We start from the raw sequence: 18,007 nt of genomic DNA, 5'->3' as shown, positions 1-18,007 counted from the left end.
AACACTACTATAGTTCATATAAACAAGCTGCTGTGTAGCAATGGCGGAAATTGAAAATAGACTATATGGCACAGGTTAAATAGTGGATAACAGATAACAGCATTATGTTCTACAGAGCTTATCTGCTGTGTAACCTGAGCCTTTGCTCCTTTGAATGGCTGTCCCTATTGCTACACAGCAGCTTATTTATATAAACAATAGTAGTGTTTCTGAAACAAACACAGCAGTTTTACCAGTGCAGGGCAACACTGCATTATATTGTTATCACTTTAAAACACTTTCATTTTTTTGATGGTACTTTAAATGGTCCTACACTAAATGCAGCTCTTCCTTATGGCTCTTACCAGGGCTGCCTGAACAAGAGCATTCAAAGGGCTATTCGGCCATTTATATATGTGTGACTTATGCTGTATTTGATTCTGATATTCCGGTTCTCTATTTTAGCCTGGCTGAGGTTAAAATGACCTCAAGTTGATTTCAAGTTAGTATTCTGTATTGTATCGGTAAAAATGGCCAAAGCATTATCACCTCCTTGCTTGGGTTTAATTGATACTTTTCAGCTGGGACCTGGTGAGACTGGGATTACCAGATAGAGTTGATACAGCCAGTATGGAGCCCGATTGCAGCTCCGAATAGGTGAGTAGGGACCAAGGAGGAAGCTGAAAGCAACACAGACCAAAAGCAACGTATCCAAAGGGTTAAATTAGTTTGTGGTCATATCTGGGCAATAGGTTAGTTGAGCCAGAAGACGTTAGCAAACAATTGTCAGGCCGAGGTCAAAATCAAGAAATCGGTTCAGGAAAGCAGAAGAATCACACCCAGGAACATACCAACGTTTTTTTCTACATGCAGAGAGTTTGGTTTTTAACTCATCCTAAATAGATGGTTTTGGTTCAGGATTTGGCTGGATCCTTCATGAAAGATTTGGGATTCAACTGAATCTCAAAATAGTGGATTTGATGCATCCCTAATAGTGAAAATCTACCCTTATCTGGCATTGCTGTTGGCAATCCATAACGGGAAAATATAAAGAAATACAGTATGATACAATTCAATTCACTTGGCAACCATTAGGGGCAGATTTATCAAAGGTCGAGGTGATTTTTGAATGCAAAAAATTCGAATTCCGAACTATTTTTTGTGTACTTCGACTAGGGAATGGTCCAAATTTGATTCGAATTTGAAGAAAATTAGAAAATTCGAATATCGAAATTTATCATGTACCGTCAACTTCGACCATTCGCCATCTAAAACCTGCCAAATTTCTGTTCTAGCCTATGGAGGCCCTCCTAGAACCTAATTGGTGGACTTCAAAATTCAAAGGTTTTTTTTGGAAAAATCGAATTCGATCAAATACGCTATTAATTTAAATTGTACGATTCTAATACAGACATATTCGACTGAAAATGGACCTATTCGGCCAAAAAAAAAACCTTCGACTTAATTTCTGTTTTAGCCTATGGGGGACCTAAGAACCTATTTGGAGTCCATTGGTGGACTTTGAAAAATCTAAGTTCTTTTAGGAAAAACTTTGAATCGAATTCAATCAAATGCGCTATTAATTCGATTTGTACGATTCGAATACGGACCAAAAACGGACCTATTCGGCCAAAAAAATCTTTGACTTAATTTCAGTTGGTCTTTTTGAATTCGAATTTCGAAGTTTTTCAAGTTCAAAATTCGACCCCTTCTGCCCCTTATTGTATTAATTCCATCTACAGTTTTTTTGGGCAGCCTATGGTTGGGTTCCCTTATTAGAATGATAACAAAAGAAAAAGAACAGGTGCCAGGAAAAAGTGTATGTACTACCGCAATATCAAAAAATATCAATAAGTTATGCTAACAAGCAGAAATTGTGTGAGGGATATACTCACAGTTCACCCCAGTCCACAGGTGCAACAATAGTTGTGAGACCCTCCAAAAACGGCCTAATGCGTTTTGTGCCTATAGGGGCACTCATAGGCTGTGAGTAAGTGCCCCTATAGGCACGAAACGCGACATTTTTTACTATGTCCTAATAAATATTTTTGATAATCTTGACTGTTCTTGGAGGGACTCACAACTATTGTTGCACTTTGCCTTATTAAAACACAGACTGGCAGTTGAACAAGAGCCCTGTGTGCAGAGCCTATGTCTATATGGTTATTGAGCTTTTACAGGGACTTACAATAATTATACACATGCATTATCCATTAAAATCACAACATAGTCTTCCTGCCTTAACTGGATATTTTAAATGCTGATAGAATGTGTCATTTAAAACAGAGTGGCCTTAACAATCCGAACAAGGACATAGGAATCTGTCAATAGCAATATCAGCCAAGGGAACCCTATCGTTTCTAACCAGTAAAAATAACATCAGTGCTGGATTCACACAGTTATATTGGAAGAAGCCAAGACATTCAACTCTTTGCTTTGTAAGACTCTTCCAGCTCCAAACAAACATCTGTATTTCTTGCCTGTTTTGCCTCAAGATGGGAACATTCCTTCTTTATGCACATGCTAGGTTTAATTCAGTTATTATTGTAACCCTGAGCACCCTGTTTATCTTCCTTCTCTTGGCAGAGAAGCCACTTCTCCCCTCTAAAGTGAACGAGCATTTCTATTGAAAACAAATTTAAAAGACTGTGTTTAGTGCTTCAAAGGTGTTACTACAGTTTATATCAATAAACTGTTTGTGTAGCTAAAGGGACAGCCATTCAAGCTGAAATAGGGCTATAGAGCCAGACACCAGACAAATCTGAATGTTTAACCTAATCGGTTGCTGGTTTGGTCAGACATATGTAGGGACACATAGGGGTTAATCTGCCCCTATGGCTTTAAGGCCTTACCCTTTTCTCAGTAACCAGGCAAAATCCTGTGGAGCTCAGTGTTATTGGCCAAGAGGTGTAATGACCACTTCCTGCCACACTGCACTATATTGTGTGTAAGGAGTGGCCTCTTCCTCTTTGGCTGCTGGATGCTGATCCGGCTGGGTGTATACAAGGTAGTCAGCACAGCCTCCTGGCTTTTTCTTTCTTGTGGTGCAAGTTATCCAGTGGCCACTTTTCCACGGGTATACACTTAGTAGTACAAGACGAAACAGCACCACCTTCTTTTTAGAAATTAAAACGCCTTTATTGGAACCCTTTAGGGCATTACAGCAACGTTTCGGGTCACACCTGACCCTTATCTTGACAAAGGGTCAGGTGTGACCCGAAACGTTGCTGATCCGGCTGGGTGTGCCCAGGGGAGCCTGGGTACAGCAAGCCCCAGAAAGGCATGTGTCCAAGTCGGGGACCAGGCAACCCTGTGAATGAGGAATAGAAAGTGGCAGATGAGCTCCCAGTACAAGTACGCTCTAGGAGTGTAAGATAGTCAGGGTTGAGCTAAATAAGAGCAGTTCTGAGCTCCAACATAGGAGTGATAGATTGGAGGTATCTCTCCCAGGCCATATTGCCTGTAATATAGGGATCCCAGCGGAGAGGGAATCAGGACAGATGATTGAGGTTGATCCAGAGACCACTACCGGAATATGTTGCAGAGGTGAAGTGGGATACCTGCCAAGTCTGTCCTAAGGGAGTGTCAGCACGTGTAAAGCTGCATGTGATGTGCCTGTGCCTTTTTCCTCTAACCACTGGTGATGTGAGTAAACCTGAGATCATTGTCTCTGACTAATAAACAGTTTCTTTGTTTGCAGCATAAGAACCTCCTTGCGCCCAATGATTTTTATGCACAGTGGTCTGAGTGGTGCAGTTGCACTACACCTTAAAGGGATAGCTTCCACTTAGCGAAGGCCCGGATCCTATAGAGAGAGTCCAATGTAACCCATGCTCCTACCTTAGCTAGATATTAACTATCTGTGGTATGGATAGCCCAGATTAGCGTTACACATATAAGATGCCACACTAGAAAAATGGCCAAAGGACCAACTCATAGGTCGACCCTGCCAGGCTACAGTATGTTAAATACCAATACAATCATTTTCCAGCGTGTCAGACTGATACATCAGTTCATAATTGACGTGCATACAGCTGACAATTAGCAAAGTCACAATAATTTCATTCAGCATATATTTAGGATCAGTGGTCAAGTTTTTATATCAAGTCCTTTATCTGCACTTTGTGGCCTTCCCTTAGTCCCAGACATTAAACTTAAAGAGGTGATACATGAAGCTGCATAGGTTTGAGATGGACTAAATAAACTCGCATCCTTGATAGTCTGGATCAATAGTTAAATAAGGAATCCAAACCAGCAACAGACTTACAGTTTTACTGCGTGTCTCAAGAGGACAGAGGATACTAGAGGATAGGAAACCAGAGTCTTTTCTACAAGCTCCCTTACATATATGTATATATAGCAATCAAATTCCTCCTTAAAGTGATCCTGTCATCGGAAAACATGTTTTTTTTAAAACGCATCAGTTAATAGTGCTACTCCAGCAGAATTCTGCACTGAAATCCATTTCTCAAAAGAGCCAACAGATTTTTTTATATTCAATTTTGAAATCTGACATGGGGCTAGACATTTTGTCAATTTCCCAGCTGCCCCTGGTCATGTGACTTGTGCCTGCATTTTAGGAGAGAAATGCTTTCTGGCAGGCTGCTGTTTTTCCTTCTCAATGTAACTGAATGTGTCTCAGTGGGACATGGGTTTTTACTATTGAGTGTTGTTCTTAGATCTACCAGGCAGCTGTTATCTTGTGTTAGGGAGCTGTTATCTGGTTACCTTCCCATTGTTCTTTTGTTTGGCTGCTGGGGGGGAAAAGGGAGGGGGTGATATCACTCCAACTTGCAGTACAGCAGTAAAGAGTGATTGAAGTTTATCAGAGCACAAGTCACATGACTTGGGGCAGCTGGGAAATTGACAATATGTCTAGCCCCATGTCAGATTTCAAAATTGAATATTAAAAAATCTGTTTGCTCTTTTGAGAAATGGATTTCAGTGCAGAATTCTGCTGGAGCAGCACTATTAGCTGATTCATTTTGAAAAAAAATGTTTTTCCCATGACAGTATCCCTTTCAGAGCCTTTTCTTCAATGTAAACAACCCTATCTTGATTGGGAGGAAAGCATCAGATGAGATACCTAAGGAGGAGACCTTCTCCTGTGAGGAGCACCTCATCTTAGCTCTGATGGCAAAAAGCCGCCTAAAGGTGACAAGGTGACTTTAATAGTTCAACTTCCCATACAGGAAGTCTCTTCTAGCTTAGTGTGTTTGTTTAGTATGGTATATCTATAGAAATAAGTCAAATCAACTGGACTTGCTGTGTTTTTTCCTTGAAGACAGTTGCTCCAATCAGCATAATCTGTTTATCATAATCCATGATGATGTCATTAAATTAGTTGTTCATTGTATTAGCAAGATAGGAGCTTTGATGTGTTATTAAACCTTCCAGGGAGAGGTGCCAAAACAGCATTGTATGTGGTAGACAATAGATGTCGCACTTTCAGCACAGAGGCTAAATTGAAAGAGATGGAACATCTCAGAGGGGCCCTGAAGACGTGTGGGTATCCAGATTGGGTTTTTGTGAAAACCAGTGGAAAAAGAAGCAATAACACCAAGACTACCGGTGAAGGTGGAAAACAGGACAGGAGAAAGAACTTGGTCCTCCAATATGTAGCTTGGGTGTCGGAAACGATTTTTTAATAAACACCACATCCCTATCTGCTTTAAACCCATCAATACACTCAAATCATAATCAATACACTGAGGCCGCAACTAGTTCACCCAAAAGACCCAACCCCAAAGCACAAGAAGAGTAACATTGTGTGTGTAGTGCAGTGAGGAATGCTCTGATTTGTATGTGTGGGAAACCAAACAACAGTTATACCAGCGTATGGCGCAGCACAGAAGAGCAACCTCCTCTGGTCAGAACTCAGCTGTGTACCTACATCTAAAAGAAGACTATAGACCAGGAGAGCGACTGGTACAAAAGAGGTGTTAAAGAAGCCGTATATGTAAAAACGGAAAAAACAAGTTTGAATAGAGGCGGGGGGTGCGACATCTATTGTCTGCAAATCACAGAGAGAGCTGAGAGAAAGCAAACGAAGAGGCAGAACTTGCTGCTAAGTGCTCTTTATTGCACACAACATGTTTCGGGCCCAAAGCCCTTTATCAAGTGTACAAATCATTATGTGAACAGACTTTTTAAGGTGTAAAACAGGAAGTGAGATCATCAAACATCATATGTCAATCAAAAGTGGCATGGTATTCATGTCGTCATAATTTATGTTAATAAAAATATATAAAATACCTTTGTTATAGTTCAACCGTGATACAGTGCTTATGTCATCACAATACGTGCTCATAAAATCGATAAAATATAAAAATAGTACAAAAATAGTCCAAATGGTCTTTTGACTTCATTCCAAGGTTACGAAATTTATATAAGTATTGCACAAAGGTTGTATCTACATAGTGTTTCACTAAAGTGCTGATATGCTAATGAACACAAAAGGAACTGCCCATTTCTAGGCCTACCACTAATACAACAAGATCACATGTCTATTTTACATAGAAGGATTACCCAATATTCTTACCACTAGTTGTACATCTAATGTAACTATCTATTGTCTGCCACATACAATGCTGTTTTGGCACCTCTCCCTGGAACGTTTAATAACACATCAAAGCTCCAATCTTGCTAATACAATCAACATGATTGGATCAACATTCCAGAGGATGTATATTCTCGAAGGAAGATTTACAAGTTATTCTGAATTGAGAAAGCCGGTTGGATGACTGGTGAAAACATCTTCAAACACAGCAAGTCCAGTCGATTTGACTTATTTCTATAGATATTGTCTAGTTTAGCGTAATATCATTCTTTACTCATGGAATTTTCAATTGGAGTACAAGCAAGCCTGATTTGGCCAGGCATCCATGCACCTATGCACCATAAACTTCAACTTTCTTCTGATTTGTGATTACATTTGGGCACTTAACAAGACATCTATCCTGGAGTATAATATATGGTTGTGCTTCTTTAGACCATTTTATTTGAGCCATAACCAAGCGGAAAATATCTGACTTTGATCTGAGCTCAGTGAGGAAGGGCCTTCAGTGTCAGGCTTCACGTGGACCCAGAGGAGATGATAAACAAAGCAAGTTGTAGGAGGGGAAGTGATATAGACTTTGAACCTTTATCCTAGATTTTTTTCATGAAATTGTGGTCTTCTGACTAATAATCTACTTGGTGTCTGTTGTAATCACCATATCAGCTGTATATCAGTGTGTAACCCCTACTGGCATCTGTTCTGTACTGAGAAACTAATGGAAATCTGAACCCTATTAATCAGAACAGGATATTGTGTGTCTATGTAATATTTTAATTGCAGTGTTGTATTGGGATATAGCCCACCAGATGATTTTAAGTGTATCCATACACTTCTAAAATATCATGTAATATTTTAAAGGGGTGGTTCACCTTTACATTAACTTTAAGTATGTTATAGAATGGCTTATTCTAAGCAACTTTTCAATTGACCATTTTTTCTTTTGTTTATAGTTTTTAATTATTTGCCTTCTTCTTCTAAACCAGGGGTCCCCAATCTTTTTTACCCATAAGCCACATTGAGTTGTAAAAAGAGATGGGGAGCAACACAAGCATGAAAAAAGTTCCTGGGGTGCCAAATAAGGCCTTTGTTTGACTATTTGGTACCCTTTCCGTGCACAGGCAGTGGGCTCTGTTTTGCAGTACATCTGGTTTTATGAAACCAAAACTTGCCTCCAAGCTAGGAATTAAAAAAATTACTTGCTTTGAGGCCACTGGGAGCAACAGCCAAGAGGTTGGTGAGCAACATGTTGCTTTCGAGCCACTGATTGGGGATCACTGTTCTAAACCTTTCTAGCTTTCAAATGGGGGTCACTGGCCCTATCTCAAAACAAATGCTCTGTAAGGCTACATCTGTTTTGTTATTGCTACTTTTTATTACTCGCATTTGTATTCATATGCTCTCCTATTCATATTCCAGTCTTGAACCCTAGTATCCAAATTGCTGAAAATGCAAACTGGAAAGCTGCTGAATAAAAAGCCAAGTAACCCAAAAACACAAATAATAAAAAATGAAAACCAATTGTAAATTGTCTCAGAATATCACTCTCTACATCCTACTAAAAGTTCATTTACAATCCATTTAAGCCCAATAATATCCTGTGACTTCTGTCTTAAAGGGCATGTAAAGTCTAAAATAGAATAAGGCTAGAAATGCTGTATTTTGTATACTAAATATAGACATGAACTTACTGCACCACAAGCCTAATCAAACAAATAATTTATGCTTTCAAAGTTGGCTACAGGGGGTCACCATCTTGTAACTTTGTTATACATCTTTGCAAGAACAAGACTGTGCACATGCTCAGTGTGGTCTGGGCTGCTTAGGGATCATCATAAACAAAGCTGCTTGAGTTCAACGTGGGGGCTCCCCCTGCTGTTCATAAGTATTGTTTCCCTGCTCAGCAGTTAGGGACTGTTAGACTAACTGCTGAGCAGGGTACCCACCTAAACTAACTACACGTGGTGAAGTGTAAAAGGTTAATTGCACTAAAGGTCAATTGAGACCATACGAGGTTGTGGAACTACAACTCTGTCAGTAAATACTACACTATATTATCTATGTTCCCTTTTTTTATTTGTTCCCCTGAGTTTTGATTAGCGCTGACCTATTTGAACTTTGGATTCCTGCCTTAGTAAATCTGCCCCATTATCGGTAGCCACCCGAAAATTTTAGCAAATGGAGATACAATCAAATCTTTTCATCTATGGCCAGTTTAAGTACTGTGATTGCTCATTGTCCTCATGGACTTTGCCTGCACAGTTTACATAAATGATTTGCCTTTGTGTTGTGCAAGCACCGTGTTTATTTTAGTTGTGTTCCCTGGGCTTCAGTGGAGTTAGTGAAATATTACCAGGTCACCATCATGGTGCAAACTCACAATGGCACCTTGAAGTAAATCTTGCCTGCCATCAAAAGACAAATCAGCAGCCACATATTGCCTTGTTTTCCTGACGTGTTCTCTGATAATCTTTACATTTTTTCTTCTTGGGGTTATTATGTAATGACAGTTTCTTTCTAAGCTTGGTATACATAATTATTCCAAATGTTTTGATCTGGGTGATTAATAACTCCACAAGCCAGCAACAAAATGCTCAGAAAGGCCTCCACTAATTTTAAGGGTAATCACCTTGAATTCCACTTACAGTATTTTACCAAGTGGTTGCTTTTCAAATCAATGGGGGAGCAATTGTGCACAGATTTGCCAACCTGTAGAGATATCAGTCACTCAACGTGATAAAAATACTTGTTATATCTCAATACATGTGCCATTGCCCTAAGCCTCAACTACTGTTCATTGTAAATTCATAGATGGATCTGCTAGTCCTCAAGATAACTTTCATACCTCCCAACTGTCCTGTTTTCTGCAGGACAGACCCGATTTTGACATCTCTGCCCACAGCCCCGCGTTTCTTAATGAAATGTCCTGAGTTTCTCTTTGATCTCCTGCACTGACACCAAAGAAAATACAAAGTTTCTGAAACTTAATTAAAATAAGAGGCTATTTGGCAAAGAGCTCAGAACACGTAACACCCGCTCTTAGATACACCTGTAACAATTTAAATAAGCAAAGATACAATTGTAACTATTTAAGATAAGCAGGTTTCTTGGGGAAACTGTGACTCACAGCTTAAAGGGCAATTTCAGCTTCATTAGAAAAACTGTTATAACACCTAAAACATTGCAGTAAAATTCCCAGGAATGTGTTCAAACTTTCATAACCTGCCAGATTTTGTAAAATGGACATGGTAATTAGGAGGTGTGGCCATAAAGTGGGCGTGCTCACAGCACTACACACAGCACAACTTTTTGTCCCTCTTTCTGTTTTTCAAATGTTGGGAGGTATGCTAACAATCTATTAGTTCGGGAGCCCTGCAAACCTGTCACATATCAATCACCAACTTCTTAAAATCCTGGGCTTCATTTTGGACCCATTTTTCCCTATAATGTGTCACATATTAACTGAAAGCTATGGATGAAAGTGAACTTTGAAACCGAACCTGTGATGTATTTGATTTATGTGTAACAACAAGAAGACATCTATTCACCGGTTCTTCAGAAGGACCTTCTTTAAGCCTTTACTGAACCTGCCAGCTAAACTATAAGCTCAGGTAGCCCACGTGGCCACTTGGGACATGCTAGGATGTGCAGGAGTTTTATTAATTTATTTTACACAATTATTTTATATTACCTAAATCCCCAAAACACAAATACTGTTGTAGTAATAGGATACCTTTATGGTTCCCCAACTGATTGTCTGGATTTCCCCTTGGCCTTAATGAAGGGCTGGGTCAGCCTAAGGACCAGTTACTGTGGGATTTCTGGATTACGTCTGTTTAGGTTCCAAAATTCTCATGGAAGCCCAGTTAGGGTGAGATTTGAAGTGAACTCAAAGCATGAATATATACTTGTATATATTATACTTGTATAACCTACTATTAGAGATGGGTGAATATATTCGCCATGTGCGAATTTGCGGCTAATTTCCACGTAAATTTTCAATGGACAGCCATTGACTTTAATGTACGTCAAATGTCGCCGGCGACTGATTCTTCGCAGATGCCAATTTTGACGTCCGCGAATTGACACCGGCGTCAAAATTCATGTTTGCTGCAAAGCAAAACAGGACAAATTCGCCCATCACTACCTACTATGTAGTCTACCTTTTTCCTACATTCTATGTCGTATTTTTCCTTCCCTGTGTTAGTCTTGTGTGTAGCCTTCATGGCAAGTCTTATTTGGATACTTAGGTTGTTCATCTACAAATAATGGATTTATATATATTCCCTATCTAAAGTAATATCTAAGACAGTTGAGTCATTAGGAACATCAGCCTGGTAAAAAGAATACACTTAGCAGGCTGTGTTGACTAGTGGTATGACTGGGGTACAGTTAGGAGGAGGGGGTCAAGATTTGGTTCAATCCAGACATGAAATTAACACTGACAGCTCCTTAAATGTCCTTCACAGCTTCTGCATTGGGATTGAACTCTTTAGATTTGTAGAACAGAGATAGGCAATATGACACCTTATAAGTGTCAAATATTGGAATCAGTTGTTCTTCCACAGTAATTACATGTATTTTATTTATTGTTTTTATTTGGATAAAAATTGCATTGAAATAACATATATATATTACAGCACAGAGGTACTTTATAAAGTAGGGTAGGCAGGATATACAGCAGAAATCAAATGAAGGCACGTCGTTATTTTAGGCTTATAAAGGGAAGTGTATAATCAGACTTTTAGAGACACCAGCACTGCCCATCATAGGGCTCTGCATCTTCAAGACCTGGAAACAGAGATTGGAAATAGCTGCTGTAATTAAATGGTGAGCAAAATAAAGCAAGATAAAGGTGGAATAATATGGATATTTAGTATGTTGAGATACAGACATCCACGAACACTCTTGTTCAAGAGCCCAGCTGTTTGCTACAAGGGGTTCCTTGCATGGCCTAGTTTACTGTTTGCCCTCAGGGCCTGTATTTCAGATGGAAAAGATGCTCAAAACAAATGTCACAGTTTTTCTGTCAATTACTCTTTGCCTAAGTTATGTTGGTTCTTGTTCAGGCAGGGCAGTCTGTTGGAGATATGTAGCACGCATGGCATGTTTAGTGCAGGAGATAATGCTGAGGGTAGTTAGTGCTATAATTAAAGGCTAGCCCTTAGGTTAAATGCACCTTTAATACTGAAAGTTCCCTTCCCTTGAATCGTTCAACTCTAATTTGTGCGTGTTGTTAATGTCAGAGCTCAAATTAATGAGCTTGAGCAAATGAGAAATATAATGTGATGTAGCTACGGATGGGAGAGGCAAGATGTTTAGACTTGTCGGATCCTTTATGTCCTGCTCCACCTCAGGGTGCAATCTTATGGTCAAAGTAGCAGCTGTCTGTTACAAGTGAGAAGCAAGGAGAGATATTAGCTCTCTCGTTTATTTGTTGGCCTTGGGAGGCTGAAGGTTCTTAGCCATGACTTGAAGCTGATTGCGCAGGCTTTCTACGTTGGGGTTGAACCATTTACGAAACTGTTCCCCTAGTTTATCCACACTGCTTTTCACATCAGAGGCTGCTTTCTTCATTTTAGCTTGGGCGTCTTTGACTACAGAGTGAAATTGGTCTCTGAGTTGTTTCCCTTGCTCATCCATGGCATCCTTCATGGTCATTAGCCTCTGCTGTCCTTTATCCTTCACGTTGGACACGTAAGGCTCAATGGCTTTACGGACATTTTCCACTTTGTCTTCAGTACTCTTACGGAAGTCATCTCCATACTGGCTGAGCTTCTTTTTTAAATCCTCACTATCTTTACTAATGCGTTTCTTCAGTTTCTTCATGTATATGTTCACCTTGCCTTGGACATCCTCAATGTTCTGATCGAACATCATGCGCAGGTCTCCTGAGTACTGAATGGCTTTATTCTTTGTGTCCTCCATATCAGACTTGAGGTTATCCGACAACGCAGAGATCTCCTCAGTAAAACGCTGCTGTGCATCCTGGGCCATGGGGCTCACCTTACTTTTCAAGTCTTCTGCATAATTGCTCAGTTCCTCCATTGTGTCTTTGATAAGGCCACTGAAAATCAAAGGGAAAATTATTGTAAGACTATTTTCTCTTTTATACTTATGGTGTTTTTTGTAGAAGGAACTTCATAGGAACAGTGACAGTCTATATGAGCTGCCTAAGGCCCTAACAGATTAAAGGAAACATACACAGAAGTGTTTTTCTAACTATTGAACGTGAATAGACAAGAACATAACTTATTATGAGAAAAATACATTCCTTCAAAGTATTTTGCATTTATATTCATCTGTCAGTTGGATTTAAACCTTGGGTGAGGCATTCCAAGCAAGCTGTGGCATTGAAGTCCATTAATATAGGTTTAACTAGGAGCAACTACTCTGGCTTGACTGGTGGATATGGTGGGGATCTCTTTAATAACAGAAAGCCACAGCAAGAAGGATCAACCTGTAGCACCAATACACTGATAGTACTATACACTGATAAACTGCACTCAGGCAGGGAGATAAATAGTTTGGGGGTCACTGGATAGTGTTTACATTGACATGGACAGGGTGGCTTAGCTATTCTAAGCCCCTAATTTTTGTATGCACTTGCAAATACTGAATTACTTTGAAAACATAGGGCCATTGAGTGTCTGAAGATAAATCCCTCTATGTGTGTGTTTGAGTGAGTGGAGGTTTAACAATAGGTGGAGTAGACCCTGCAACTTCAGGAATGTGGAAGGCCCAATTAGCCCTACAAAATATGAAGTTTCAGAATATGTCTGGGACAGAAATCATCTTAACAGAGTAATGGGAACCCTAAAGAGATTCTGCTGTGAGACTTGTAATTTCTAGTTATGCCTCAGGGAGGGGTACCATCTATTTACCTTGTATTTGTGAACCTGTGGTAGGGGGGGGGCAATTGCACCCCAAAAGGATGTGCATGATCTTCACATAGTGATAATAAAAAAATAATATTTTACTACTGTTAAGCGACCTTCTGTCCTGTGATGAGTGCCGCCCATGGCTGGCAAAGTCTGGATTGCATTGAGCTGTTTGAAACACATTTCTAATATTATATGCCTGGCAAATATACGTGACTGCTTAACATACATGGAACCACATTCTGCCCAGTACAAGGCAATGTTATAGCAGGGTGATACTTTTGGTCTAGTAGCCCATTGCATTTTGTTCCAGTTGTTTTCACTTTGGATGAATCCATAGTATTTCTGTCTGTAATAATGTGCTCTATATCCGTAACGGACACATATACACAGAAAGGTCATTTACAGGAACTTTGGACTCGAGTTCCCTTGCATTTTCTGTCCTTACAAGCACTACAGTATATTTTCTAAATCAGTTTCACGCAAAGTACTTATTCCACATTAGTTTATCTGTAAATATCTATACAAAGATAACATTAGATCAGGCCAAAATAATGCCCTCCTTCTACAAGGGCACTAGCAGAAAACAAACAAAACATTACAGCTGCACTGCTAAGGGTTTTATGGTCAGGGCACACAGGCAGATTCGGGGAGATTAGTCACCTGAGACAAATCTCCTCTTCTTAGGGGCGACTAATCTCCCCGAACTGCCTCCCCTGCCTTCCCGCAGGCTAAAATGTAAATTGCCGGCAGGATGGCACTCGGAGCAATTCATTTTCTGAAATTGCTTGAAGTTGCCTCACAAGGAAACTTCGGAAAATTAAGCTTTCCGAGTGCCATCCCGTGGGCAATTTAGTTTCTAGCCGGCGGGAAGGCAGGGGAGGCAGTTTGGGGAGATTAGTCGCCCGAAGAAGAGATTTGTTGCGGGGCGAGAATTCGGTGCAAAAAAACATTCAATGGTCGAATTTCGAAGTATTTATCACTTCAAAATTCGACCCTTGATAAATCTGGCCCTTAGTGTCAGCAATGTGGCTATTGTTTGAACAGGGGGAAAGAAGAGGAAGAAGGGAAGAGGGCACTGAGATGGGGAAAGGGCAGGGGGTAAAGCACATACATTGGGGAAGGAACAGGGAGGAGGCCAAGAGGGTAGTATGGAGATCAGGGAAAATGCAGCAGAAGGAGGCAAAGGAACAGAGATTGTGATAATGTTGGAAGAGAAAAAAAGGCATTAAGTTTGGGGAACATGTAAGTGGGAGACACAGAGATAGATTGTGTTAAGATAAGTTTTCAGGAAGGTGTGGTTTCCTGGGTTCATGCCAAACCCCAATAGGAAGACATATTAATATTTACTCAGTGACACACAACATGAGTAGAGCTCAGCTCAGTCAATACATTGCTGAAACCTTATATTATGCCTCCTCCCTCTTTTATATCACTGTCAGAATAAGACTCAAGAGCAGGTGCATCAATGTTATTTAGCTTCTGTGTCATTTCACCCAGCCCCTAGGAAATCCAAATAGCACATTGTGGGTGTAGATCAATTGCTATGCACAACATTATGGACACAATGATATAGGATGATCCCTCATTTTAACACTCACTCCAACTCTTTAGTGATAGGTGAATCCTTCATTTGGGCTCTAGTCTCGTCGGCTGCCGCCTCCATTTTGTTGACTGTTAGCCAGAAACTATCCAGGGCGGATTCCCATTTTGTCTTTGGGGCATCTCGGAAGAGAGATCTGGCCTGGGCCCCTGGAAAGAAACAATATTCATGGCAGTTCAAAAATGATAGCAGTTTAACAGTTAATTATGTTACAAGAAAACAGATATCTATTCATCTGATCATTGTTATATTATTATCGCTCCTTTATCCCAATGGCCCATTTCCAATTCTTTGTGCCTCTTCATGTTGTCCTAGTTCTTATTTATATATTATATAACTGAACATTATCAACCATTGCTTGTACAGGGAACATATATAACTGCATTCGTCTCTATTCAGCCGAAAACCCACCAGCTCATCTAGTTGTACCTTATTTTATCATGTCTACATATATGCATTATCTACTGTATACAAGCTCTAGCAAGTCTATGTGTTCTAGTATTATCTATACAAGTCTAAATTTATTTATGGTTCTGCCTATTACTTCCTGCTCCTCCTTGCCCTGGACTATCTCCATGCCCCCCAAAAACAGTTGCCTGTGCTTTTCTGTACACCAAAATTATTTCTACCATGGTATCCAGACTGCTTCATCTTTTTCAACAACCCACTAGACTGTTAACTTGTCCTTCGCAATGGGCAAATATATGTAAAGATATATATCAGAGAACCCAAACCAAATCTGGGAAACCAGCTTTATGGTCCAAAATGTAGCTAAACCAATCACGTGCCTTGTTTAAAGGAGTTGTTCACCTTTACGTTAACTTTTAGGGGCAGATTTATCAAGGGTCGAATTTCGAAGTGGAAAATAATCTAATAGAATCCTCCAACATTCGAATTCGAAGTCAGAGGATTTTATTCATCGAACGATCGTATTCCGATCGTAGTTTCGATCGGACTACGATCACACTTCGAATCGTACGATTCGAACGATTTTATCGTATGATTTTCCTTCGAATATAAAAAACTTTGAAAATTGCTCTGGAAAGTCCCCATAGGCTAACATAGCACTTCGGCAGGTTTAAGTTGGCAAAGTATTGAAGTCGCAGTTTTTTTAAAGAGACAGTACTTCGATTATCGAATGGTCGAATAGTCGAACGATTTTTACTTTGAATCGAAGTCGAAGTAAATTCGAAGTCGTAGTATCCTATTCGATGGTCGAAGTATTCAAAAAAATTACTTTGAATTTCGAATTTTTTAACTTTGAAAATTCCCTCGAATTCACTTCGACCCTTGAAAATCTGCTCCTTAGTATGTTATACAATGGCTAATTCTAAGCGACTTTTCAATTATCCTTCATTTTTTCTTTTTTTTTATAGTTTTTGAATTATTTGTCGCCTTCGTCTGGCTCATTCCAGCTTTCGAACGTGAGCCACTGACCCCATCTGAAAACAAATGCTCTGTAAGGCTACAAATTTATTATTATTACTCATATTTCTATTTCTGTTCTATTTTCTTTTTTTATTGTTTGTGGTTTTCGAGTTATTCAGCATTTTACTCAGCAGCAGGTTTACGATGTCAGCAATCTGGTTGCTGGGGTCTAAATTAACCTAGCAACCACGCCTTCAAGTCTCTTATTCAATGCATGGTTGCTAGGTTAATTTGGACCCTAGCAACCAGATTGCTGAAATCGTAAACCTGCTGCTGAGTAAAATGCTAAATAACTCGAAAAACCACAAATAATAAAAAAAAAAAAGAAAGCCCAATGCAAATTGACTCAGAATATAACGCTCTATGTCATACTAAAAGTTAATTTGAAAGTGAACAAACCCTATTTGCTATTGTAGGATAAAGTTTTACTATGGTCATTGAAGATTGACCCTAAATGGCATTTTTTGGTTCCAGTCTGGATCTATAGTTAAGAATAGATCAGAATAATTGAGTCTTACCTGCCAGGAGCCCAAGTGTGAGCAAGAGGAGCGTCACCTTCATTCTTTTTCTTTATAGTCATGTAATAAAAAAAAAAAAGTTAGATCTCAGCAAATAATAAATGCCAATTCCGAAATATAATCACCCCATTAAGGTACTGTCCATAATATGCAAAAACAGTAATAAAACATCCTTTCTAAACATTTGTATTTTGATTCTAAACTCTCTTTTCCTAATATTAGAGATTTTGTTCTATTCTCTATCAAGTCCCTGTTTAGTTTCTGCCCCCCTCTGTCCTTTCTTTTCTCCCACTTTCCCCAGCGTTGCCTCCTTCTCTCACCTTGTGTGTGACAGTAATATTAGCTCTTTCCTCCCCTCTCTTTATATAATGTGCAGCAGGCAGGCAGCTGTGTAGGAGGGTCACGCTCCAGTACCTTGAGGCAGATGACACATTTAAGAGTTTGGTTGGAGGGAGCGAAGTCTGCTGAGCAATCTTAACCTCCTCGGGGTTAACCCAGGCATGGCTGGTGTGTGAAGGGTTAGCGAATGAGAAGAGCCATCTAGGGAAGTTCGGACGGCATTTCACCCACTAAATGCATTGTTGCTCTATCTGGAATACAGATATACTTTCATGTTACAATCATCCATATGGAATGAACTTCATACAATAATAGTCCAGGTATGAGACATATTATCCAGAATGCTTGTGACATGGGACTTTCCGAATAAGGGATCTTTCTGTAATTTGGATCACCATCAATTAAATGGGTGGTTCACCTTTAAAAGTTAACTTTGAGGGGCAGAAAGGTCGAAGTGAATTTTCGAACTAAAAAAATTCAAAGTAATTTTTTGGATACATCGACCATCGAATAGGATACTACGGGGCACATTTACTATGGGTCGAATATTGAGGGTTAATTAACCCTCGATATTGGACCATCGAAGTTAAATCCTTCGACTTCGAATATCAAAGTCGAAGGATTTACCGCAATTCATTCGATCGAACTAATTCAAAGGATTTTAATTCATCGATCAAACGTTTTTCCTCCGATCACAAATTGC

At 39.6% G+C, this 18,007-nt stretch overlaps 1 protein-coding gene across 1 annotated transcript; it reads right to left on the bottom strand.

Moving 5' to 3' along the window:
* Positions 1–11,111: 11,111 nt before the first annotated feature.
* apoe.S (apolipoprotein E S homeolog) lies at positions 11,112–17,370 on the bottom strand. Its single transcript, XM_018228141.2, has 4 exons — positions 17,286–17,370; positions 16,966–17,015; positions 15,018–15,168; positions 11,112–12,602 (listed from the first exon to the last, which is right to left on the bottom strand). The coding sequence occupies exons 2-4, from the start codon at positions 17,006–17,008 to the stop codon at positions 11,966–11,968; spliced, it is 831 nt and encodes a 276-aa protein (XP_018083630.1). The 5' UTR covers positions 17,009–17,015; positions 17,286–17,370; the 3' UTR covers positions 11,112–11,965.
* Positions 17,371–18,007: the final 637 nt, after the last annotated feature.

The sequence above is a fragment of the Xenopus laevis genome, chromosome 7S (assembly GCF_017654675.1).
Source record: "Xenopus laevis strain J_2021 chromosome 7S, Xenopus_laevis_v10.1, whole genome shotgun sequence".
NCBI lineage: Eukaryota > Metazoa > Chordata > Amphibia > Anura > Pipidae > Xenopus > Xenopus laevis.
The sequence above is the reverse complement of the archived record's forward strand: the minus strand, read 5'-3'. Positions and strand labels throughout refer to the sequence as shown.

Coding starts and splice junctions, on each gene's coding strand:
- apoe.S (XM_018228141.2), bottom strand. CDS start 17,008: ATGAAGGTGACGCTCCTCTTGCTCACACTTGGGCTCCTGGCAG. Junction 15,169..16,965: donor CACACTTGGGCTCCTGGCAG/GTAAGACTCAAT, acceptor GTTTCTTTCCAG/GGGCCCAGGCCAGATCTCTC. Junction 12,603..15,017: donor CCTATCACTAAAGAGTTGGA/GTGAGTGTTAAA, acceptor TTTGATTTTCAG/TGGCCTTATCAAAGACACAA.